At 44.1% G+C, this 25,526-nt stretch overlaps 1 protein-coding gene across 12 annotated transcripts in view; it reads left to right on the plus strand.

Moving 5' to 3' along the window:
- ASAP1 (ArfGAP with SH3 domain, ankyrin repeat and PH domain 1) overlaps window positions 1-25,526 on the plus strand; it is a 159,268-nt gene that overhangs the window by 118,056 nt on the left and 15,686 nt on the right. For 7 of the 12 annotated variants that reach the window (XM_048507378.1, XM_048507388.1, XM_048507389.1 and 4 more), the window contains 12 exons: window positions 466-510; window positions 3,664-3,751; window positions 4,321-4,369; window positions 8,647-8,810; window positions 9,970-10,103; window positions 10,436-10,527; window positions 12,843-13,029; window positions 13,429-13,514; window positions 15,899-16,014; window positions 18,654-18,721; window positions 20,232-20,339; window positions 22,882-23,113. In XM_048507378.1, the coding sequence (XP_048363335.1) occupies window positions 466-510; window positions 3,664-3,751; window positions 4,321-4,369; window positions 8,647-8,810; window positions 9,970-10,103; window positions 10,436-10,527; window positions 12,843-13,029; window positions 13,429-13,514; window positions 15,899-16,014; window positions 18,654-18,721; window positions 20,232-20,339; window positions 22,882-23,113 (1,369 nt within the window). The remainder of the gene's footprint in view (window positions 1-465; window positions 511-3,663; window positions 3,752-4,320; window positions 4,370-8,646; window positions 8,811-9,969; window positions 10,104-10,435; window positions 10,528-12,842; window positions 13,030-13,428; window positions 13,515-15,898; window positions 16,015-18,653; window positions 18,722-20,231; window positions 20,340-22,881; window positions 23,114-25,526) is intronic. The other 5 variants (XM_048507380.1, XM_048507390.1, XM_048507382.1 and 2 more) reach the window with 2 other exon arrangements.

Genomic DNA, 25,526 nt, shown 5'->3' on the forward strand with positions numbered 1-25,526 from the left:
ATTAAGAGAGGGGGTGATTCTCACAGAAGTGCTATGAGTAGAATGCAAGCCAGCAGTTCCTCTTCTTCAGAGCATATGGATTGCATCCCATTTGGCAGTGCAGGTGAAGCAAAAAATGTTCACTTCTGCTGGGGTGAATGAAAGACCACCCAAACGCAGGGGTTCTTTTTGCAGAAGGCAAACTATTTCACCCCAAAATGTCTCCTCCTACCCCCACCCACCCCTTCTTTTTGGCTCTGCTGTCCTGCTAATAGATAAAAATGGTGAATTAGAAGCCAGCATGGCCTTGTTAGTACTTGGGTATACCGCACTGCTCTGATTTCCTCATATGTTGTACACCGCCCAGAGTCCTTCGGGGAAGGGGCGGTATATTAAATAAAATAAACAAATAAAATAAAATTGGCACAGTGTTTTTGCAGAATAATATTGTGATGTTGATCCAGTCTAACACAACCTTTTCTTTAGCCCCAGGAAGTATTGGAGAAAAAAAGATTTGTAAAAATGCCTCAGGTCAGTTGTGTATGTGATGTTCTAAGTGTGGAAAGTCCCGTGTCCTTTCTCTCCGTCAGTGCGCATTCATTATTCTCCTTTTCTTAGGACTTGTCCACCAGTTTCAGATATCTGTAAGGAATATTTTCTTGTAACCATTCAAAAGAGCACTTGAACGTATATATGGTGCAGTCTAGTAAGCTGTGAGCAAGGGGAAAAAAGTTTCCTACACTTTATTCACGAGGATGCCACAGACGGGGCATAAGCTGCATTCTCAACTAGATAGTGGGGTATACAGCTTGTGCAAGAAATTGCACATCCACGTGCAGAAGGTGGTCTTTGGTTGCCACTTGATTTTCTTTTCTGTTGACATGAGTCGCACGAATAAACAGATTGCACCAGGGAAGTTGCGGGCAAAAAATGGTTTCTGTATGCAGAAGCTAAACTTGGGGGGCGGGGGGCGGGGGGGTGTAGCTCATCAGATCAGTTAAAACCAGTGGGTGTGCATTAAAAGGATGCTACAGTTGTTATTAAACCGGGAATTGCTATAGACAGAATGTGTTAACATAGTCACGCCTTCACTCTACGTAATGTGAAGATACACTGCTAAAGTATGTGGTTACACCCAGTGAACATATTCAGGAACCATGTTTTCAAAAAGTCAGTCCTAGATGTGACCCAAATAAATGCTTCCCTCTGCAGTATTAGATGAAGAAACTGGCAATGTAAAGGTAACTTTACATTACATAAAGGTAACAATGTAAAGGTTACTTTATAAAAAGTAAACATTTGAAGGAACAGATTTCCCCTTGGAAATAGTTGGGGTGACAACCTAACCTGCAGGGTGAATTTAAAGAATTTAATTTCATGGGAAAGCAAAATCCAATCCATAAATGTAGTTTATGGAAAGCTAGTGGATTTAGCGGCCTTTCTATTTTATTAGAACACAGGAAGAAAATAAGAACTCTGCATTTTTAAGGTGATATGCAGCAATGTTTTTTTTAGTTCATAAAAAGAACAATTTTAAAATGTTTACAACTGTCTGTACCTGTAGAGATTCTATACTGGTTTAGCCCTGAAGGTCCAAAATTCTGGCCTTGACTTTCTCATATAAGTCGGTAAACAGGAGCACCAGATGTTTTACGTTAGTCTTATCACTGTATAACTTAAAATGTTTTAAATTGTGTGAATTTGGGATCAAAGTGGCAGAATTTTTCTGGAGAGATTTGGGGGTGATGGAGTAAAGCAGGGGGGTCAGACATGCAGCCCAGTGGCCAGATCTAGCCCCTTCAGGGGTGATTAAGCCTGTGACCCAGATGAAGCAACCCCCCACCCCCACACACTCCTGATCTGGACGAGGGGGAGCTTCCTCAACTGACTTGCAGGCTGAGAGCCAGCATGGTGTAGTGGTTAAGAGCAGGTGGATTCTGATCTGCAGAACCAGGTTTGATTCCCCACTCCTCCACCTGAGTGGCAGAGGGTGAATCAGATGTGCTTCCACACTCCTACATTCCTGGTGGGTGACCTTGGGTTAGTCACTGTTCTTTGGAACTCTCTCAGTCCCACCTACCTCACAAGGTGTCTGTTGTGGGGAGAGGAAGGGAAAGGAGCTTGTAAGCCACCTTGAGACTCCTTACAGGAGAGAAGGGTGGGGTATAAATCCAAACTCCTCCTCTGCTTCCTTGCTTGCTGCTGCTGCTTCCTCCTCCTCCTCCTCGTCAAGGCAGTCACCCCATCCCACTGTGGGCTCACGAGTAAGCCCCCCACCCCCCCAGAGCCCAGCCTGACATCTAATCACATTTATGTCATGTGGAGCCCTGGTAACAAATGAGTTTGACACCCCTGGAGTAAAGAGACATTTGAAGGGAAAATTTAAGGAAAAAAATATAAAGTCATACAATGAGGTTGCAGGTTTTCATCAAGCTACCTTGGATCTCTGAACCCGCAGTAGACATCGCCCCCTTGTGTTCAACCTGCGAGTCTCTCTGACCATAACCATGTTTAGGTGAAAGCTGATTTTCTTGATATTCTGAAAATTATTTCAGGGTCTTGCCTGTAAGCACACATCCGAATATTGATAGTTTTTCTTCGTCACCTCCTTTAAGGAGATGATGCTTGGAAAGGGGGGCAGAGTGGCAGTTGTGGAGAAGGGGTAGTTAATTATCTTCTCTCCCTCTATTCTGGCTTTGTTCAAGGAGCTTTTTTTTTTTTTAATTAAAGATGGGCCCCAGTGACAGATAGGCGATTTGTCCCATTGGAGCAGGAAGTGGTGACAACTTGTACCTTCCTGTCTCCATTGCTTGAAGGTATCCTCCTCTTCCTTCAGTTTGTTTCCTCCCTCGAAGAAGAGAGCAGGGCTTGTTAGAGAGCTCTGCCTCGGCTCCCTTTTGTTGCGACTTAAACCGGCACGGAGAAGAAAGCCATCAGTGCTTGTTTACAGGCATCTGTGTATCCTGTAGTTAGCCAGACATGGCAGAAGCTCGCTGAGATGAATACTGGAGTATTTCTAAAGAATAACAGCGCTCCAAATCATAACCAATGGGTTGCTTAGCACTTTGAAATAAAAGAAGCTTTTCTTTTAAAGAAGTTTTCTTTTAAAGAAGCTTTTCTTTTAAAGAAGTTTTCTTTTAAAGAAGTTTTAAAATTATTAGTGAAGCAAAGTGAAGTTGTTCTACTTCATACTGTAAGGGATTGTGAGAGGGGAGAAATACTCCTTATTCAAAATATTCCTCTTCACGAATTATAAGCTCTCAAAGGCTAAAGAACCTCTCGCCCCCTGCAATTTTCCTTTAATTGACTCCTGAGTGTTTTCAATGTTCTGTGTTTCCTGGAACGTATTCAGTCCTCCTGAGGCCATATCTTTGTTTAGATTTCTCCCCCTGTTGATTAATTTACAAATTAATGTTTGTTAGTATACCAGGGCAGTACCTTGAGTATATAGAACCCCCACTGCCTTATCAGTGGGTCACCTGGTTGTGCTGCTTCTGTTATTATTGTGGGGAGCCAATCTCCTTGCTATTAGGAGTGGCAGTAATTTCAGCTTGCGGATAAGTTGTTTTATGTAATGGGAGCACAAATATTACTGTAGTGGAAGAAAATAGACATCTGTGATTTGTTGTTTGAGAATCAAGAGTGCGGTAACTTAAATTATTTTTCTTTTCTTTTTTTTTTTAGTCAAACAGGCAGCCTGCTAAACTGAATCTACTAACTTGCCAGGTGAAACCGAATGCCGAAGACAAGAAATCGTTTGACCTGATATCACGTATGTTGTATTGTAAAGTTCATTAGCATTTTATTAAATGTTGTCATTGGATTGGTCTTTCAAAGATTGTAATGAAGTAGATATTAAGACCTCCTTGTCCATTTGTGCAAAGGATATCTTTGGTGTACAGCAGCCTAGGGCTTAGGGACCATCTCAAGTTGCTCAGAAGAGTTAGGCCATGGGTGACCAACTCTGGCTCTTCAGATGGGCAATTGGCCATGCCAGCAGGGGCTGATGGGAATTGTAGTCCATAAACATCTGAAGTGCCGGAGTTGAACACCCCTGCTTTAGGTGTTTAGAACGATAGCCTGAGTTACACATTTACTTGGTAATCATTTTTGTAACCTTGCTAGATATTTTTCTAAGCAACTTCACTGTGGTCCATTCTTAGTAAGATTAAGATTTCCTACTGAAAATAGATATTTTGTGGGCTGGCTGATTCATTTCAACATATGTTCTCGGTTACTAAATATGTCTTAATAATTGCAGTTCTGGGATTTTTAAAGCAACTCAATATAACATCCATCATGTGTCGTCAGTATTTTGAAGATCGTTTGTTTGTGTTCCAGATAACAGAACGTACCACTTTCAAGCAGAGGATGAGCAAGACTACATAGCGTAAGAATATTTCAATACTTGTGCTGCTTGTGAAACTTGGTTTTGTGTAGGGCCCCTTCAGATGTTATTATCAGGGTTGCTCAAACTCCTGTGGGTTTTGGATCTCCCTGTAATCAGCAAATGCAAATATGTCACCCATTTATCACCTGATCTTCAGACTGCTCGCTGGTGGGAGATGCCTGTACAGTAGCTCACAAACTCACCTTTCCAAAATTGAACATGTCTTTGCACATCCAAACATAACTGTTTTCTCTGCACGCACCATTCAGTCTGTCTTCCAAAATGAACTAAAGCAGATTCTACTTTTCGTTATTCTCGTTAAAGAGTGGCCCTGAATCAGCGGGGCCCGCCATTGCTGTCCGGGATGGGCACTGCAAACTGGCCTTAGAAGGGCGGAAGACAGGCAGCAGCCATGCCCACGAGGGGCTTCAGTGTCATGACGCCGGCCTGGCGTCTTGACGTCATCGGGAGGGGTGGCCGGGAGCCTATATAAGGCTTTGCCCCGGCCTTTGGCCCCTCCCCTGGAGCTGAGCGGGGCCAAGCTTTATTGCTTACAACTTAGCTGATTTGCAGAGGAACTCAACATACCAGTTACAGTTGCCCATAAAACCAGGAATGGATTTAGAAGAACAAGGGAAAGGGTTTAGTATGGTACCTGCAAGTAGAGTGAGGCTGGGTCCTTCATCTGAGGAGGCCTTTGTAAAGATGGACCAGGAGGGAAACACCTCGGAAGGATCCCACCCACCATCCCCAACACCAATCCCATTTTCTTTAGTTGGTAGAAGAGGGGACAGGACATCAGCCCTACAGCTAGGGCTTCCAGGTTCCTCTTGGCCACCATCGGAGGATGGGGTAAGGGGTAGGGTTGCCAGCTTTGGATTGGAGAACTGGAGATTTGGGATTGGATCGGGGGGGGGGGGTACAGGGCCCTCAGTGGAGTACAATCCCATGGAGTCCACCCTCCGAAGCATCTGTTTTCTCTAGGAGAACGGATCTCTGTAGTCTGGAGATGACCTGTAATTCCAGGGATCCCCAGGTCCCACCTAGAAGCTGCTATCCAGACCTCAGTCACTAGGTAATACCACCCAGTGAGCATTCGTTGTCAATTTTATACTTTTCCATAAATAATACTAATAAATGTTTTTAATAACTTCACACTGAAAGTCTATTCATGTTTACTGGACAACAGCTTCAAGAGAAATGTAGGAATGAATCTAATATGGTTTCTGCAAGTAGAATGAGTATGTAGTTCTTCCTGGGAGTAAGCTCATTGAATAGAAGGCAACTTTCATCTGAGTAGACCAGCTTAGCTGGTTGGAAACTGCCCTAGAAAAGCCCTCATTTCAATCCTGGTGTTTTTGCAAATACGCAGGATTGGTGACTTTCCTGTTTCCTTGCCTACTTCCAGCCTCCCTTTCTTTTTGCTCCAGGAGGTCTGCCAGTCTTTGGGAATCGTCTCAGGGTTGTCATCGGGTGTCATCAGAAAGGAGGGGGCATTGAAAACTGATAGAATGCTTGGGGTGCTTTACGTTACGGCCGGGTTTGATGTGTTTGTGCAAAAATGATATTAAGGCAAACATATTTCCAAATAAGAATGTTGTAGGAAGAGCTAGGCTGCAGCTTCTCAAAGTGTATACATGGTAGACAAGATTTTTGTCGTTCCACAATACATGACGCTGTCCTTAGATACAGGTTGTAGGCCTTTATTGTTACACCCATTTCTATGGGGACTGGGAAGGTTAAGAATTTATTGGTATTGGATACAGTAATCACTTGCTTTCCTCAACATAACCATGCAAATGAGGACTGATACAGATGGTTCCACGTATTTTTCTTTTTTAAAAGCCCTTTGTCTGGCAAATATTTAATCAGGGCACATAGTTCTGTTGTTGCGGGCAGGCAATCATCTAAGCCCAGAAATCTCGCTAGATGGGCTGACATAATTAATTTTACCCTTCAAAATTTAGCATTGGGTAACCAGATTTTGAAAGAAGTATCCTGTTGATCAGACAGCTGAAAAAAACTTTGAGAAGCTGCAGCCTAGCTCTTCCTACAACATTCTGAGACATGCCAAGTGATTCTCCTTACACTATTCAATCAACAATATATTATATAAAACATGAATCATAGATCTTTTTTTTGTTTTTGTCTTATTAAATAGACTAAAATCATGTTTTTTCTCTGCCTGATGTGAAATGAGTCATGCCTCCTCTTGTGACTTGTAGGAATAATTTGATCAGAAGTTCAGTTCTGAGAGGAGAATTCCTGCCCACTTACCAAAGTTTTATTCACTTATTTATTATGTAGAATTTCTATCTTGCCTTTCTGCTGTCACAAGCGCTACAAAGGCAGATGACGCATTAAAACCTGCATGATAAAGTCACATTTTAAAACCATTAGAGTTAACCTGTCTTAAAGACACGCATCATTAAAAGAGTTAAAAACAGCGGTAAAAATGTACAGCAAAATAAAAACAGCAGTTGAAACATTAGTCGGAAAGGAGGTATCACTAAGGCAGGGGTAGGGAACCTGCGGCTCTCCAGATGTTCAGGAACTACAATTCCCATCTACCCCAATTGGCCATGTTGGTAGGGGCTGATGGGAATTGTAGTTCCTGAACATCTGGAGAGCCGCAGGTTCCCTACCCCTGCACTAAGGGAATGGCAAACAAAATGAAAATGTCTTTAACTCACTGGCCGAATATGGCACAAGAGAAAATAGACAAATCTCCGTGGGAGAGTTCCAGACCTTTGGTGCCTTGGCTGAGAAAGCCTTTGCCTGAGTTGCCATCTGCCTAATCCCAGAAGGCGGGGTACCCAAGGCAAGGCCTCCAAAGGTGACTGGTATGTGGTTCCCAAGCAATATCAGGCTTTGAGGGTCAACCCAAGCCCCCTGAATTGTTTCCAGAAGCAAACTGGAAGCCACTGCGGTTGGCCTTCCTTGTTCCACAGGTGGTAGAATCCTCCGGAGCAGGTACCTAGAGAATCAACTTTGAATTGGAACACCTGGCTGCTGTTCCTTCCCTTCCCTTTACTCTTTTCACTCTCAGTTCCTTTCTGTAATAGGACATACAGATGTGACTTCACAAGGTGAAATTTCCTTGGGGTGACATCTTTCTTTGCCTCTTTGCTGCAAAAGCAAAGGAAGTCTTGAAAGATCAGTTTTGCCCTTGTGAAATTTCCACCAATCCGACCGGCCTATGCAGAGGCTGGGACCACGATGGGCGCCACCGCCTCCACCCGAGCTTGCGGCTGTGCTGCTGCTGCCACCAGGGCCCACGACGGGGCAGTTGGGCTGGCCGGGCTGGGGCTGGAGGAGGGAGCCTCCGCCTCGTCAAATCCAGGGTGGGGCCTCCGAGCCATCCCTGGACAGGATGAAACGTCCTTCTCTGTATGCGGCCACATGCAGCCGCGTGTCATACAAAATGGCTACGCGTGTCAGTGCTGACACGTGTGTCATAGGTTCGCCATCACCGCATTAACTACACTTTTCCTTCAAGGAGAGATGTGGAAGCTATCTGAGCACTGGATGCTTTTCTCATACGGCTAGGGAACAGCACAGTCTGGTGGTAGGAGAGGGAAAGTGGTGGTTCGTCTACCCATTAGCTACAGCCTCACTCTAGAGAACAAAGGAATGCTCTTCAGCGTCAGCAGCTAGGAATCTGTTTGCTGCTGAGAACATTCTTCAATACTATCAATGCTACATTGGATTTCTTGAGCCTCCACATGGAACTGTAATGCCTGCTATAAATTAATAAAAACTAATGATTCTTTTCCTGTCATAGAGATTTAAACAAGCATTACTAATTCTAGTAGTGCTATTTGTTCAAATGTATTTGTTTTCAGTGCAGTTATTTATAAATTAATCACGTAGCATCATCGATCTCTGCGAGGTGTTGTTAATTTGATTCGCAGCATAACATGATGTATTGATTGGCGATGAATGGCTGCTTTGCAGCTCTAAACGTGGCAAGATTTGCCTCATAAAGTAAGCTACAGTGTAAAGATTAAAGTAAAGCATGAATATGCAAGTAATAAATGGCCGATTGTGCACAGTGTGCTTGCTGCATGGTGGAGGCGAATGTCCGTCACAGCAAGATTTCTTGAACAGACCTATTTCATGGAGTCCCGCTTTCACTTTCCATTCTCTCCGCAGCAAGTGAAACCACTTTTAACACGACTTTTAATTTGTTCTGCCACCAGAACTGGGAAATTTGCCAGGGATTGTGGTACTAGGGAAAAAAACCCACTTTTAATTCCTTGATACTTTCATATTAGGTGGATATCCGTACTGACCAACAGCAAAGAAGAAGCTTTAAATATGGCATTCCGTGGAGAGCGAAGTGCAGGTGAAAATAGTTTAGAAGATCTTACAAAGGCCATTATTGATGACATACAGAGATTACCCGGAAATGATGTCTGCTGTGACTGTGGATCATCAGGTATTTATGTACCTTAAATCTGTTTTAGATGACAATAATTGCTAAGAAATTTCCAAGTACAATAGAGGTATCTGTGGAGTCATTAAGATATAGCAGTTAGAATTCCTTACCAGGACTGGGAAAACGTGGGTCAGATTCCCATTCTGCTGTGAAGTTCAGTGGGAGACTCTCACAGCCCCATCCAATGAGCTGGGCACCCGGCCGCAGCGCCATGACCCTGCCAGCCCACTGCCCCCAAGGAGACTTCCTGGCACCATGGGGAGACTTAAAGTCTCCCTGCTTAAAGTCTCCCTGCCAAAAATGGACTTTTTGGTGGTGTAAGTTCAAAGCCCCAGCCACTGGTCCAACGGGGGCAAAAGCCAGGAGGAAACCAACTACCGTATATACTCACGTATAAGCCGAGTTTTTCAGCCCTGTTTAAAGGCTGAGAAAAGCCCCCTCAGCTTATATGCGAGTCACCATTTTCTATCAATCACAAGGAGGCTGGGGGCGGGGGCGGGACAACCTCCCTGCCTCTGGGAAGCCGCTTATTGCTGCCCTTCTTGGAGGTTGAAGGGGGAATCCCAAGGCACCCTGACTGGGTGCCTGACTGGGCTTCATCAAACCCCAGGAGGCAGAGGGAGGTCCCCCTGACGTCACTGCCCAAATAAGGAGCTTCCTCTGCCTGCTGGCTGACTGGGTTTGAACAAGCCCAGCCAGCAGGCAGAGGGAGCTCTTTATTTGGGCAGTGACTTCCCCTGATGTCACTTCCCAAAAAAGGAGCTCCCTCTGCCTCCCGGCTTCCCACCCTCGGCTTATACTTGAGTCAATACATTTTCCCAGGTTTGGGCAGTAAAATTAGGTGCCTTGGCTTATACACGGGTCGGCTTATACACGAGTATATACGGTAATGTCACCTCTTCCACCTGCTACACTGGGGGGGAGGGGCACAGGGATGCTGGTGGCATGCCAAGTGCCACATCCCACTACTGAGGACAACTGCAGTGGTCACCTGCTGACGGCTTCTCCCCTTCTTCAAGGCACATGGCCCCACGTGGCCCCCCCCCCCCCCCCCGCAAGGGACTGTCCGTCACTCTCTCTGAAATAGCCATCAAAACATTTTGAACAAAAAGAAAATAATTATTTTTAAAATTACATGTTGTTTTTCTCTCCTTTTCAGATCCAACGTGGCTTTCAACTAACCTGGGCATTTTAACCTGTATAGAGTGTTCTGGAATACACAGAGAAATGGGTGTTCATATTTCCCGAATCCAGTCTTTAGAGCTAGACAAATTAGGAACGTCTGAACTCTTGGTAAGCAGTGTTATAAAATGGTTCTGTTTAACTAACTTTAGAACATATACATACTGGCTGTTACCACCAAAAGTAATAGTAGTTGAGTTTTTTTTCCTTTTTTCAATCAACATGCATACTTTCATTAAAGATCTTATAATAGTGTAACCATGAAATTATTAGTGACATATTGCATTACTTAAAATGGGGGAATCTCATACGTCTCTTCTACAGTTCTGTGGGCTGGCCTGTATTGTAGGTTGTTAAACACATGTTTAGTTTCAAAATGTTCCTTTGCAAATCCTATACCAAAGGCAACTTCCTACTAACACAATTTTTTGAACCTTTTGCAGCTGGCCAAGAATATAGGAAACAATAGTTTTAACGAAATTATGGAGGGGAATTTACCAAGTCCTTCTCCAAAACCCACGCCATCAAGTGATATGTAAGTAATAAAAAAAACATTATACATTGTCAAAGGCTTTCACAGCCAGAATCACTGGGGCGTTGTGGGGTTTCCAGGCTGTATGGCCCTGTTCCAGAAGCATTTTCTCCTGATGTTTCGCTTGCATCTACGAATGGCATCTTCAGAGAATCCTCTGAACCACAGTTGTAGGCGAAAGGTCAGGAGAAAATGCTATTGGAACACTGCCATGCCACTCGGAAACCCCACAACACTCCCAACATTATGCAGTAAAAGCTTTGTTATCTATCAGTCGCAGGGGATAAGTGTTACCAGTTAATCAATTGTTCTGGATACTTGAACTTAGTACTGTTCTTCATCCTCTACATGAAGACACCACCATGGTCAAACTCCATGTCTTTGAAAACTCCATGGGGACAGCCATCCTGCCTGGCAGGACCCTTTCCCTTCCCCCAAAGTCACAGCTGGCAAGTCAGCAGCCATCTGAAGATAACACCTGGGCGCATGAGCTGCCAGAAGCTCCACAGCAGCCAGAGGCATCAAACTGGCTTTCTGGGAAGCAGGAGGGTACAAAACACATGTGCCCAAAGATGCAACAGGATGGTAAACAGTTTGGCCTCAGAGAGGGGCTGGTTGACAGAGTTTTCTGGATATTGAAGTGCTGGATAACAAAGCTTTTAATCCATGTTTTTAAAAAGTTGGATACAGCTGCCTTTTTACCTGGAGCCAGAGGGACCTTATCGCAACAAGTAACTTAAGACATTAATTTTGCTCCGAAACTTCAATGTCAGACAGCTTTTCAGATGGCACTCCTCAAGGAATGTAGGGAATTTTTTTCCCCCTTCCTGAATTAAATCCGTAACTGTAGTCATATTTGTGCAGTGAGTTAAGACCGGAGGGACATTTCTAGAAAGACGTCTCCAAGTGGCATTGATATAATGTCCAAATAAATAGCTTAACCCTGTAACCTGATCAGGGGGTGTGGAATACTCTCTGCTCGTTTTCATCCCTGAGTGAAGAGGCTTGCTTGGACTGTAAAGGTATGATTGGCATGAAAATCAAGGCATTCAGAGCCTGTTCGGATCTTGCTTTTTGTAGATATTTATTCCCGTGACTTCATGCACAGAAAAGAAGGTCCTCATAAGTTCACAGCGTGCAGCGCATCTATAGAGCTCCACATATGTTACTAAGGAGCAGCAGTGGCGTAGGAGGTTAAGAGTTCGTATATCTAATCTGGAGGAACCGGGTTTGATTCTCCGCTCTGCCGCCTGAGCAGTGGAGGCTTATCTGGGGAACCAGATTAGCCTGAGCACTCCCACACACGCCAGCTGGGTGACCTTGGGCTAGTCACAGCTTCTCGGAGCTCTCTCAGCCCCACCCACCTCACAGGATGTTTGTTGTGAGGGGGGAAGGGCAAGGAGATTGTAAGCCCCTTTGAGTCTCCTACAGGAGAGAAAGGGAGGATATAAATCCAAAACTCTTCTTCTTCTTCTTCTAAACCAGTTGCTTAGAAAACCTTTTTAGTGAATGCATTTTTGTCACTCTTGCCAAGCTGCTTTGACTGACTTTTATAAAGAAATCAATATCGTTTTCAAATATTCATGCAAGGCAAGCTAGGTTTACAGACAGACTAAAAATTCTAATAACTAATGTTTTCTGGATCATGTCTAAGGATGTGAAAATATTACAGCTATCCATACAAGTTTGTTTATGTGCTAAGCCCTTCTTCTGACTATAACACCACTCAAGTTCAAGGAAACACCTTCTGTTTTGAATTCCAAAGAGAAAACCATGGTCTCCTCTTGCCTCCGGCCACCACTTACCCTGTTTCTGACTTGTTTATGCAGGACCTAACGTTTCCAGAGTGTGCCTGTCTTAATGCCCGTCTTCCGTCATTTTTTCTTCCACTCATTGCTTGAAGCATTCCCGTATGATGTGCAGGCAATTATAGGCCCTTTGGATAAGGCAGGATCCATAGACCAATCACATTTGCTTTATTGCTCGAGTACGGGAAATGTTGCTCAGAGCACCACATCCAATCATCTTGCCTGGACTTTTTTTCATTTCCCTGAGGGTTTGGAGATATACTTTTAAAAAATGGAAACACTATCAACACCTTCTTACCCAGGATAGCATGTTCTTTTTCCCCCAGTGACTAGACATTTGCATTTCTAAAGAACGGACAGGAATTGAACATTTTTGTGCCCCATCTGCTCTTAGTAAAAGCAGCCAAAAAAAATAATTCAGCAGAATATGCATTGACGTCCTCTGGTAAATGACTCAGAACTGTTTGCTGGCGCCCGTTCGACTTCTAATCATATATTTCCTGTTTCTAGGACTGCACGTAAAGAATTTATTACCGCTAAATATGTAGATCACAAGTTCTCCAGAAAGACTTGTGCTTCTGCAGCAGCTAAATTGAATGAACTACTTGAGGCTATCAAATCCAGGGATTTACTTGCACTAATACAAGTCTATGCAGAAGGAGTCGAGCTCATGGAACCACTGCTGGAACCTGGACAGGTAAGTTCTCTTAAAAAGTATAGCCATTTTGAAATGGTTTAGAGAGAGATATCTAAGGCTCATTCCGCACATGCACAATAATGCACTTTCAAACTGCCTTCAGTGCTCTTTGAAGCTGTGCGGAATGGCAAAATCCACTTGCAAATAGTTGTAAAAGTGGTTTGAAAACGCATTATTTTGCGTGTGCGGAAGGGGCCTAACATTCATCTGAACAATGTGACAAACAGTGAAATTAGCTGCTATTACTCTCTACGTTTTTTTTATACATGTGCACTTGTTTACTGAATTTACACTGTTCATTTCTTTTAATGAATAATTCTGCAAACATCTTTAATGTCTTCTGTCTGGAACAAGAGTTAACTTACATCACTGCTATTTTCACTCCCTCCTTGTTTTTAGGAGCCAGGCGAAACTGCCCTTCATGTAGCAGTCCGGTCAGCTGACCAGACCTCACTCCATCTGGTTGACTTTCTTGTACAAAACTGGTAAAGACTGTTTGCTTATATTCTGTTTTGAAAGCACAATTGTGAGGCGTGCTGTCTAGTCACTGTCTGAGTGGATTTAAGCACAAGAGGGACTGTGCTGGATCATATTAAACAGTGATCCAGTTTTATTTCCAGCATTGCGACTGAGAAATAGGTAAAATTTCCAGAAATCTCTGTGGTCAGTTCCCAGACACAGGAAATCCCTCCTGCCCACCCACATTGTAAGATTCAGTAGGCGCGGGAACCCTATCTGCATGTATGACAGAGTGAGAAATGCACACATGCTTAAGAAGTGTGGAGAACAAGATTTTCTGTGTAGCATTCCACCAATAGGTGCTCTACCTCTTATGGCATATTTAATCTTGAAGTACCTAAACATTGGAGGGTTTTTACTCTAATACGACGCAGTGCCCTCCCTTCAACTGTCCTTGAGGGTTGATACAGGAAAACTCTTTATTGGGAGAAATAATGTCCCTGTGAATCTGGGCACATAGAAACAATGGAGCATGTGCTTCTGCAATGTCAGTACTATTAAAATATATGAACTAGTTTTATATTGCCACTGCTGCATAGATTTCCAGGTCACAAAGGACAATTTTATACTTCCTTGCCCCTTACAGATACCAATCCCCATGTAACGTACAGTGTTGCCAGATGTTGTGCAGCAGCACTTGAAATACATTGCAGGATGGTCAATGGCAGTGATGGCGAACCTTTTTGAGACCGAGTGCCCAAACTGCAACCCAAAACCCACTTATTTATTGCAAAGTGCCAACACGGCCATTTAACCTGAATACTGAGGTTTTAGTTTAGAAAAAACGGTTGGCTCTGAGGCGTGCGTTACTCAGGAGTAAGCTTGGTGGTAGTCAGTGGCTTTGCTTTGAAGCAACCATGCAATTCTTCCAACGAGTGAATCACGACCCTAGGAGGGTTTACTCAGAAGCAAGCCCCATTGCCAGCCACCGAGCTTACTCCCAGGTAAAGGATCACGCTTTAGTTCTTTGCATGAAAATCAGTGGGGTTTAACAGCGCTTAACAGGGTTACCTACACTGCTTCCCCAAAACTAGGTCTTAGGTTTAATGCTAATAATCGAGCCCAGCAGCCTAGATGGGGGGGGGGGGGCACTCTGCACTTGCCCACAGAGCACGTGCCCACCCATGCCAGAGGTTCGCCACCACTGGTCTATGGCTATCATCATAATCAGGCATTATGAATACTAAGGTTGTCTTACTAGAGTGTACTATGACCTAACAGCTATAGTCTTTTACCTGCCATTTTTCTTGTTTGTTCCCTTTTAATATTTATGTTCCCCTTATGTGCCTAGAAGACCTTTTTTGTGTCCCCAATTTTCTTCTGCCAGTAGATTCTATTAGATATGTACAATTGTAATGTATGTTATCATTTTAATTGTAAGTATCTTGTTTACCTTGTTCTGATCTATGCTGGTCTATGACAATGAGAAAGATTGATAGATCGATACCTGGTAAGTGACCAGAATGGCAGGATAATTCTACAGCAGAAGAGGTGGGAGAATAGCGCAGACACCATGACTTTGATCCTCGAAGTACTCTAAGGACTTAGAGGGTCAGCAAAGCTACTGCTGCTGCCTTGTTGGCTCACCATCTGTGCCCAGAGTTTTCCCACATTCCTCTTCAGCCCCGCCGCTATTTCCAGTACCCAGAATGATAATTTCTGGGATTTCAGGATCAGCACGGAGAAGAGTGTCACAAGTGTCGGGAAGCTAGAGTGAGGAGATGCGAGGAGACGAAGCTGTGCTTGTGAAAGAAGGAGAAGGGGCAGTTTTTACTTTGTTGCCTACCAGCGTGATGTGGTTAAGAGCAGGTGGATTCTAATCTGGAGAACCGGGTTTGATTCCCCACTCCTCCACCTGAGTGGCAGAGGCTTATCTGGTGAACCAGATGTGTTTCTGCACTCCTATATTCCTGCTAGGTGACCTTGGGCCAGTCACAGTTCTTCGGAGCTCTTTCAGCCCCACCTACCTCACAAGGTGTCTGTTGTGGGAGAGGAAGAGAAAGAAGCTTGAGTCTCCTTACAGAAGAGAAAAGGTGGGGTATACATCCAAACTCTTCTTCCATCAAGCCCTCTGACCTGCACAGCAATTCCTCCATCAAAATCCCACAACCCTAGGAATGACATTTCTGGTAGTCTGAAGGAGCTGCAGAAACAGAGAAGAATACAGCAAAAATCCATATTTTGTGCACAGGCCGCTGATCTGAGTCAATGTTTTTTTTTTTCTTAACCGTTGTTCTTTACAAAATAAAAAAGAGTGCCTGTGCATTTGGGACCAAGGGAATTATGTGGAACACATAGCGCAAAGATTGTGTCATGGCGCATTAATTCTATTTTCCCGCTTTGATTTTAGTGGTAACCTGGATAAACAGACAGCATTGGGAAACACAGTTCTGCACTACTGCAGTATATATAACAAGCCTGAATGTTTGAAACTGCTTTTGAAGGGCAAGCCAACTATTGATATAGGTGAGCGAGTCTGTTTTTGTGCAGTGTTTTTTTTTTTAATTCAATATAGCAAATTTTATACTTTAGAATTCACTGCTAAGGTTGCATAGCTGACTGTGCCATTTATGTGAGAGAAGCGTTTTTAGCTTGGACCGCAAGCTTGAACCTCTTAAAAATATTTCACAGGCAATTAAAAAATATCTTCTTCCTTCAGGCAAATCTCTTGGTGATTCCTAATCTGCTTTTTTCCATATTTAGAGCGCACCTTTGATGATTTGACTCAGCTATTTTGCCTTTGATGTTCGCTTATTAAAAGGATCCCCATTTTGCTCCTGCTTTCACAGATAGCAAAGATTCAGGGCAGCCTCTGCAATGTCCGTTTTTTTAATGCCATTTCAGAATATCAAGTTTTAAAGTATCCTCCTGAAATCCATACTGTTGTGGATTTATACCTCGAGGGATGATTAGCAGCACCCCAGTAGTGTTTGTTCCCTAGATGGAATCAGCACTATTCCTGAATCCATGATTATCCGAGCACTCCATCCCACCCCTGTCAAGGCAAGATGCTGTTCCAGACCTACACACTACACCACGCTGGAGCAGGTGGATTCTAATCTAGAGAACCGGGTTCGATTCCCCACTCCTCCACCTGAGTGGCAGAGGCTTATCTGATGAACCAGATGTGTTTCTGCACTCCTACATTCCTGCTGGGTGACCTTGGGCTAGTCACAGTTCTTCGGAACTCTCAGCCCCATCTGCCTCACAAGGTGTCTGTTGTGGGAAGAGGAAGGGAAAAGAGCTTATAAACCACCTTGAATCTCCTTACAGGAGAGAAAGGTGGGGTCTAAATCCAAGTAAATTAGTAGAATCTATCATTAAAGATAAAATTATAAAACATGTAGAAAAGCAAGACCTGCTGAGAAAGAGTCAGCATGGCTTTTGCAGAGGCAAATCCTGTCTTACAAACTTACTAGAGTTCTTTGAGGGTGTAAACAGGCATGTGGACAGGGGTGAACTGGTGGACATTGTCTACTTGGATTTCCAAAAGGCTTTTGACAAAGTTCCTCACCAGAGACTGTTGAGAAAACTCAGCAATGAAGGAATAAGAGGGGAAGTCCTCCTATGGATTAAAAACTGGCTGAGAAACAGGAAACAAAGAGTGGGTGTAAATGGGAAGTTCTCACAATGGAGAGATGTCGGGAGTGGTGTCCCCCAAGGATCCGTTTTGGGACCAGTGCTCTTTAACCTATTCATAAATGACCTGGAAGTAGGGGTGGGTAGCGTGGTGGCCAAGTTTGCAGATAATACCAAATTATGTAGGGTGGTGAGAACCACAAAGGATTGCGAAGAGCTCCAAGCGGACCTTGATAAATTAGGTGAGTGGGCTCAGAAATGGCAAATGCAGTTCAATGTAGCAAAATGTAAAGTGATGCACATAGGGGCAAAAAATCCAAACTTCACATACACGCTACAGGGGTCAGTTCTATCTGTCACAGGCCAGGAAAGGGATTTAGGCGTCTTAGTTGATAGTTCCATGGAAATGTCAACTCAATGCATGGCAGCTGTGAAAAAGGCAAACTCTATGCTGGGGATCATTAGAAAAGGAATTGATAATAAAACTGCAAAGATTGTCATGCCCTTATATAAAGCCGTGGTGCGACCGCACTTGGAGTACTGTGTCCAGTTCTGGTCGCCGCATCTCAAAAAGGATATTGAGGAGATAGAAAAAGTGCAGAGAAGGGCAACAAGGATGATTGAGGGACTGGAGCACCTTCCCTATGAGGAGAGGCTGCAGCGTTTGGGACTCTTTAGTTTGGAGAGGAGGTGGCTGAGGGGGGATATGATTGAAGTCTACAAAATTATGCATGGGGTAGAAAATGTTGACAGAGAGAAATTGTTCTCTCTTTCTCACAATACTAGAACCAGGGGGCATTCATTGAAAATGCTGGGGGGAAGAATTAGGACTAATAAAAGGAAACACTTCTTCACGCAACGTGTGATTGGTGTTTGGAATATGCTGCCACAGGAGGTGGTGATGGCCACTAACCTGGATAGCTTTAAAAGGGGCTTGGACAGATTTATGGAGGAGAAGTCGATTTATGGCTACCAATCTTGATCCTCTTTGATCTGAGATTGCAAATGCCTTAACAGACCAGGTGATCGGGAGCAACAGCCGCAGAAGGCCATTGCGTTCACATCCTACATGTGAGCTCCCAAAGGCACCTGGTGGGCCACTGCGAGTAGCAGAGAGCTGGACTAGATGGACTCTGGTCTGATCCAGCTGGCTTGTTCTTATGTTCTTATGTTCTTATGTTCTCTTCTTGTTCTTCTAATTTTCTTTTTCATTCTATAAACTGGCCAGCCCAAATTGATGTTCTTTGTCTCTTTGAAATCATGATTTTAAAAGAGACCATGATTTTAATTATGGTAATTTCATAACACTGAATTCTTCTTGTTGATTCGTCGTTCTTTACAATAACTTGAAGCTGCAGACAATACGATAATGCAATCAGATTAATCTTACGGAACGTATCCTGTGTTTAACCTTAGTTTGATATTCCTTTCATCATATTTCTGTCTGTCAGCTTTTCGGTATACTGAGTTTCCTAAACATTTTGCAACACAGTTTGAATAATTATTACTTGCTTTAAATGTGCTAGTGAACCAAACTGGAGAGACACCTGTGGACATGGCGAAGAGATTGAAAGCTACTCAGTGTGAAGATTTGGTAAGAAAAATAACAATAACAACGGTGTTTCTTTATTGTCTGTGCTGGGTGAGCCATCTTACAGTTCTCGTGTTCTCAGATGTTGGATTTTATGGCTGGCTTTATTTCAGTGGCGCAGTCCATTTGATTTACGACTGGTTCTGACATGCTGTAGTGTGTGTCATTTTTATTCCTTAGTTTGTATTTATTTTTGTTGATGTGGGAAGCTGCCTTGTGAACCCGTGGTGGGTTGAGAGTGCAGGAGGCAAATTCATCGTAGAAATATATGTCAGTTGCCACAGGATGCTGTTGGGAAGCCTGGTGTGTGACTCTCTCCCCCCCTCCCCTTCCCCACAGCATCATGGCACTCTCATGTGCCCTCTGGGTTTCTGCCACCGTTCTTGCAGTCTTTCACAAATCTGATCTGCTGCAGTGTTTTAAAGAAAGAGTGCGGCAAAACCAGGATGACTGCTAGGGGGCTAGGAAAGTCTGGATTTCCCCAGTGCCATCTCCTCTGACCCAGTCCTTGAGGCAGCCATTTCACATGCACAACCCCCAAGACCAGAAGGCTTTTTAAAAATCAACATTTCACATATTGCTGTAGCATTGTAACTATCTACTAGTTCCTCTGAACTACCAGTACTGGAGGGAAAAGTCACTAGTCCGTTTCATTTTGGAGATAATGCCTTTCCCCTTATATCTCCTCAACAAAAGAGTCTACAGGTAATGTTTAAACCAAAAATGGGAATAAAGAGGACCTAGCCAAAAATTGTTAGATCAATATGTTAGCTGCCAATTATAAAAAGAAATTAGAAATCCTCCAGTGACCTGAAGTGGCTGTCTTAGGAGACATATGGGGAGATCAGCCATTGCTGGTACGTTATCGCCACAGTGGCAATAGGGAAAGCTTCTGAGTAGAAGATGTCATACAACCAAGTTATAGTTGTGGGATTAGGATGATATAGATCTCTGCTCTGCTCAGCAATTCAGTGTATAATCTTTATATCCCCACCCCCCCCCCCCCCCCGCGCGCGCGCTATTCCCAAGAGTCCACTGACTGCCTCTCCCAAAAAATTCCAGGAAGCAAAGCAGAGGGAGATAGGGAAGCTGCATTTCATCCGTATATCTCTGCTCCCAGAGTTTAGGATTCAGCCCTTTATATCTAGTGCCAGAACACAGAATTCTGAGGTTTCGTTTGCAAAAGAGCATGAAGATGCTTAGGTAGTGGCCATCCGTCGTGCACAAGTCTCACAGTATTTTTGCAAACCGCCCCCACTCCACGAAACCTTTCTTTGCCTCCCCAGAACAGCACGGAACGTCCCTATTTTTCTGAAATACTAATATGGCAAGGAGGGAAAGTTTTTTAAAGTTTTTGAGTTACTTTCAATACAATTTGTAGAGTTACCTAGATCAATACTCTATGCCCCCTTGTGTGCAGCCAGATCACCCCATTACATTAAATGTGGGAAAATAAAGTAATCTTTTTTCCTTTAAGATGCACGATTCACATTTCCAAGTTATGTCTTTTCAGCTTTCTCAGGCCAAAGCCGGAAAGCTAAACCCACACGTACATGTAGAGTATGAGTGGAATCTTCGGCAGGAAGAAATTGATGAAAGTGATGATGACTTGGATGACAAGGTAAAGAGGAGCTTTGGGTGACCTTTTTTCCATCTTGGATTTATAGTAGCGACTTGAACCTTCAGTTGCCCCCATCTTTCCACCTTGATCTCTGGAGCTTAGGAGAGCTGCTGGTGTTGTCCCCAGTAGGTAGCCCTGCATGTGGGTCTGGAAAAGAGGTCAGGTGTCACCTTCTTTGGGGCAAACTAGATAATAGCATGACTCTGAGTCAGCCATTCTTGATCCTACTGTGTAACTTTTAACATTTCAGTGGGAGGAGGGGATCCTTTGTGGGGGGGGGGGCAGTGAGGGGCCCCTGCCCCCCATGCCATTTTTAAGAGCCAAAACATAAAGGGATTGATTTTACAAGTTTTTAAAAGGCTCTAAAATGGTTCCGTATGCCTGTGACTGACTCAGGGACATGGCATCCTCTAGTTTGGCCCGTAGAACGTCACTAATGGTAGACAAGTTGATAGTCATGAACGGCATCAGACTGCATGTGTGCAGTTATGGCTGAATGTCTCCAAGGCTCATTCCGCACATGCAGAACAATGCACTTTCAAACTGCTTTCAGTGCTCTTTGAAGCTGTGCGGAATGGCAAAATCCACTTGCAAACAGTTGTGAAAGTGGTTTGAAAACGCATTATTTTGCGTGTGCGGAAGGGGCCCAAGTGCCTGCCAGAAGAACAGATAATTGGTGACAAATGGAGAGATTGGGGGGCGGGGCGGGGACAACAGGAGAATGTTTAGAAGCAGGGCTTGCCCTCAAAAAAAAAATTAATGGCTGGATTTAACCAAGAAGTCATTAAAATTTCCTAACAAATTGGAAGAACAAGCATAACAGCTGGGGTTAAGCAGCTCTGTGTGCCTAATTTTGTCAAATGTATTGTTAGTGTTTATACATTGGTGATTTCATGTTAATGTTTTTGTTCTGGAAAGCCTTTGAATGACTGAATGGAATGACGCGTCCTGGTGCTCTCGATAATGTTCGTTTGATGTTATGCTGTGCCGTAGTACGGTTTTGTGGACTGTAAGTGCTGTGTTAAGTAGTTAGGTGGTGTGTTGATAAAGTAAATGAATATTGCACAAACATCCACTCGGGTTACACAGGAACCGTGAGAGCAAATGATAAATGGCCTTGCTCTGCCAGGTGCTTCTCAAAGACCCCGTTTTGCCAGCTGGCAGGTATATTGAATCAGAATGGGCATAACATCCATTATGGAGATTTTCTGCATTTCAGCTGTTCGGTGGGTGTTCACTCTTTTACGAAGCACACGCAGAACAAGCTTTGCAATCTCGATCCCATTGGGAGCCACCTGTCTTTATAATTGTCTTTCTTGTCTAAAGTGTAGACAGCTGAGGAAGGCCATGGCAAACCATCCTGTAAACATTGTGACGTGACATCACCCATGGGTCAGTAATGACCTGGTGCTTGCGCAGGGGGACTACCTTTTACCTTTAATGCAGGGGTGTCAAATTCACGGCCCTCCAGATGTTCATGAACTACAATTCCCATCAGTCCCTCCCAATATAAGCATTGGCTAATTGACAAGGGCTGATGGGAATTGTAGTTCATGAATATCTGGAGGGCCACAAATTTGACACCTGTGCTTTAATGGGCTAAAACTATTCTGTGCAGCTTCGCAACTCTGTCACATCTACACATCCCTCTCAAAAAGTAGTTCTCTAAGGCAGGGGTGTCCAACTCTGGTGCTTCAGGTGTTCATGGACTACAAATCCCATCAGCCCCTGCTGGCATGGCCAATTGGACACCCCTGTCCTAAGGGACTGACTCCATAATTACGTGAAGTGCTAACATAACAGCATCAGTGCTCTATGTTTAAAGAAAATCGACTGTAGGGAGCACTTCCACAGAACAGTTATCTGGGAGGGTGGAAGGTACTTAAGTTCCACAGAACTCACAACGGATACTTTGAACAACAAGTGGGAAAAGCTGTTTCTCTAGTATTTCTCCTCCAACCTCAGCTTTCACCCCCACAAGGTGGATAGTAGCTAAGTACTGAGTAAAATTGTCCTAAAATCTGTACAACTGCCAATACGCTTATGGGCCTCCCATATACTATATGAGTTTCCTTAAATTAATTTTGCCCCAGTGTCATATTTACACACATACTGCAAAGCTACATTTGCAAAAGCTACATTTTCAAAGCTACATTTGCCGCTGGGCAACAAAGCTCTTGAGTTCTCCAGAGGCAAACATCCATGTTTGGTGTGTGCATGAATACAATTCTCCATCAGGCACTTTGTATTCTTTGATCAATCCTGCTCAGGGGCTTGAACTTCTCAGAACGTTTTCCCTGAGAGATGACATTTCCATCTGTGGAGCGTGTCTTCTTCACCTCTCACTGTTGCTACCAGGAACAGCAGGAATGGGTAGTTGGAAGTCCATAGCAAGGAGGCGAATCAGCGAAAGTCACCCTCCCCTTCCATTCGTGAGAGGCCTATGTAGGATCCAGTCCCAAATTATTAGTTAAGTGCCTGTTTCTGTTGCACAGTGAGACCTCCGTAGCTTATGTTATAACTGTGTTGAATCTTTCTGCAGCCTAGTCCGATAAAGAAGGAACGCTCTCCGAGGCCCCAGAGCTTTTGCCACTCTTCTAGTATTTCTCCCCAAGACAAAATGTCTCTTCCTGGTCTCAGCACTCCGAGAGATAAACAAAGACTCTCCTATGGAGCCTTTCCCAATCAGATTTTTGTCTCTGCAAGCATGGACTCGGCAATTTCCCCAACAGCAGCAGATGCCCCTCCACTGCCTCCCCGAAACGCTGGCAAAGGTACGTGGTAAAGTAGTTGTAAACATCTGTTGTTACGTGCATCACTGATTTTTCCCCCTCCTCATTTCTACGAACGATCTAAGTGATTTGCAGAAATCATTTGCCGTACTACTTTGCTCATCACCCCTGAAAGCGAAACACTTAGGTTTGTCCGCTTACGCAATTGAGTGTGTTAAGTGCTGTCAATTCCTTTCCAAATCATGGTGACCGTATGAATCAGTGTCTTCCAAAATGTCCTATCATTAACATTAAGCTGCTTGTTGCTGCCCTCCTTGGAGGGTGAAGGGGGAACCCCGAGGCACCCTGGCTGGCTGGGCTTGGTCAAACCCCGGGGAGGCAGAGGGAGCTCCTTATTTGGGCAGTGACTCCCCCTGATGTCACTGCCCAAATAAGGAGCTCCCTCTGCTTGCCGGCTGGGTTTGACAAAGCCCAGCTAGCTTATATACGGTATGTAATTACTTCGTGATTATTTTTGAGGCAAAAACTGCATAATTGTTCATATTCTGGTTTTTTATAGTTTTGCCTTTTAATAATAGAATTGACCATAAACAAAAATCCAGGTTATGAAAACTATACTTTACCTACCCTTCTGTGGGTTGGCATTTTGTAATTTACTGTGGAGAAGAGGTCTAAGCATCAGGAGAGGGCTACAGAATTGTCCTCATACTGTAAGAAAATATGAATGAAAAATACAGTTACAATTCTGGAACGCCATGACAAATTGTCCTGCAATGTCTCGGCTTCTTCTTCCCATGCTACCAGGATAGCTGCCTTGCACTTCAAAGGAATGTGTGAGCATTAGGAGGGTTTAATTCATTGCCTGGAAAAAATTATGCACTTGCCCCTAGATTTATATTTTCATTTATTTACATGTGCTTCTGGTGTGTGACCAAGGGAGCTCTCTGACTCTTGAAACCTTGTAGTTTGAACATTTTCTTGGTCTCTAAAGCGCTACTGGGCTCAAACCTTGCTCTTCTACTGCAGGTAACACAGCTACCCACTTGAAACCGTGGCTTAGGTCAGGGGTGTCAAACGCAGCTTGGAGGCTGGATCTAGCCCCTTGAGGGGGCTTTTCAAGCCTCCCCCACCCCTCGCTCCCTTGGGATTGCCTCAGCTGGCTCGCAGGCCTGATAAACCCTCTCAAGGCAACCTCTCCACTCACCTGTACAGTTAATCCTACCAGTGCCGTCCTGGGGCCAGCTGAGGCAGCCACCCCCCAGAGCCTGGCCCAACAAGCCACATCACATGTATGTCATATCTAGTCCTTGTAAAAAATGACTTCGACACCCCTGGCTTAGATGTAAGGTTCCTGCCCTTTGTTCTTCTCCAGCCAGGGTCCTCTGAATGTCCATGGCACAGGCTAGCTCTGACATAACAAAACTGGCTGAAATACTGTGTCTTTCTGCAGTCAGGATCTAAGACAGTGACCATGTATTTTTCCCACCGCATTCACCCTGTTAGGAGGGCATTCCATTTCAGCAGTATTTGGCTTGCAGCTGTCAGGTGATGCCAGTTTTTTCTGATTGCACATCCATTGCTGCTTTCACAGTGGTGTTGCGTGTAAAATCGTTGCACAAAACTCACAGGCCCTGTTAGATATTGTGGCAGTCTCCCCCGCTCTGCACTGTGCGCAAAGCATTTTCCGATCTTTAAATTTTAGAAGTGGCTTTCTTTTTTTAAGATGGTGAACTCTTGCCTCATTCAGCCTTTTTTTAGAAGCAGCATCTCAGAATTTGTGATTTGAGGAAAGGTTTCACTGCTGTTGAGCCGGCAGCTGAAACCTACTGAGCATCATCCATATACATACATCAGCTGTCATGAAGAAGAGATGGTTTACATACCCCACCTTTCTCTACCTTTAAGGCAGTGGTGGCAAACCTATGGCACGGGTGCCAGAGGTGGCACTCAGAGCCCTCTCTGTGGGCATGCACGCACAGAGTTCATCATGTGATAATAGTATAATTATTTCAGGGAGATTATTAGCATCAAACCTAAGACCTAGTTTTGGGGAAGCAGTGTAGGTAAACCCTGTTAAGCTCTGTTAAACCCCACTGATTTTCATGGGAAGAACTAAAGCGTGATCCTTTACCTGGGAGTAAGCTTGGTTGCTTCAAAGCAAAGCCACCAACTACCACCAAGCTTACTCCCGAGTAACGGGTGCCTTGGAGCCAACCGTTTTTTTCTATACTAAAACCTCAGTATTCAGGTTAAATTGCCATGTTGGCACTTTGCGATAAATAAGTGGGTTTTGGGTTGCAGTTTGGGCACTCGGTCTCAAAAAGGTTCGCCATCACTGCTTTAAGGAGTATGAAGCAGCTTACAAACTTCCCCTCCCCACAACAGTCCCTTCGTGAGAGGTAGGTGAGGCTGAGACAGTTTGGAGAGAACTGTGACTAGCCCAAGGTCACCCAGC

This window comes from Sphaerodactylus townsendi, linkage group LG09, assembly GCF_021028975.2.
Source record: "Sphaerodactylus townsendi isolate TG3544 linkage group LG09, MPM_Stown_v2.3, whole genome shotgun sequence".
Taxonomy (NCBI): domain Eukaryota; kingdom Metazoa; phylum Chordata; class Lepidosauria; order Squamata; family Sphaerodactylidae; genus Sphaerodactylus; species Sphaerodactylus townsendi.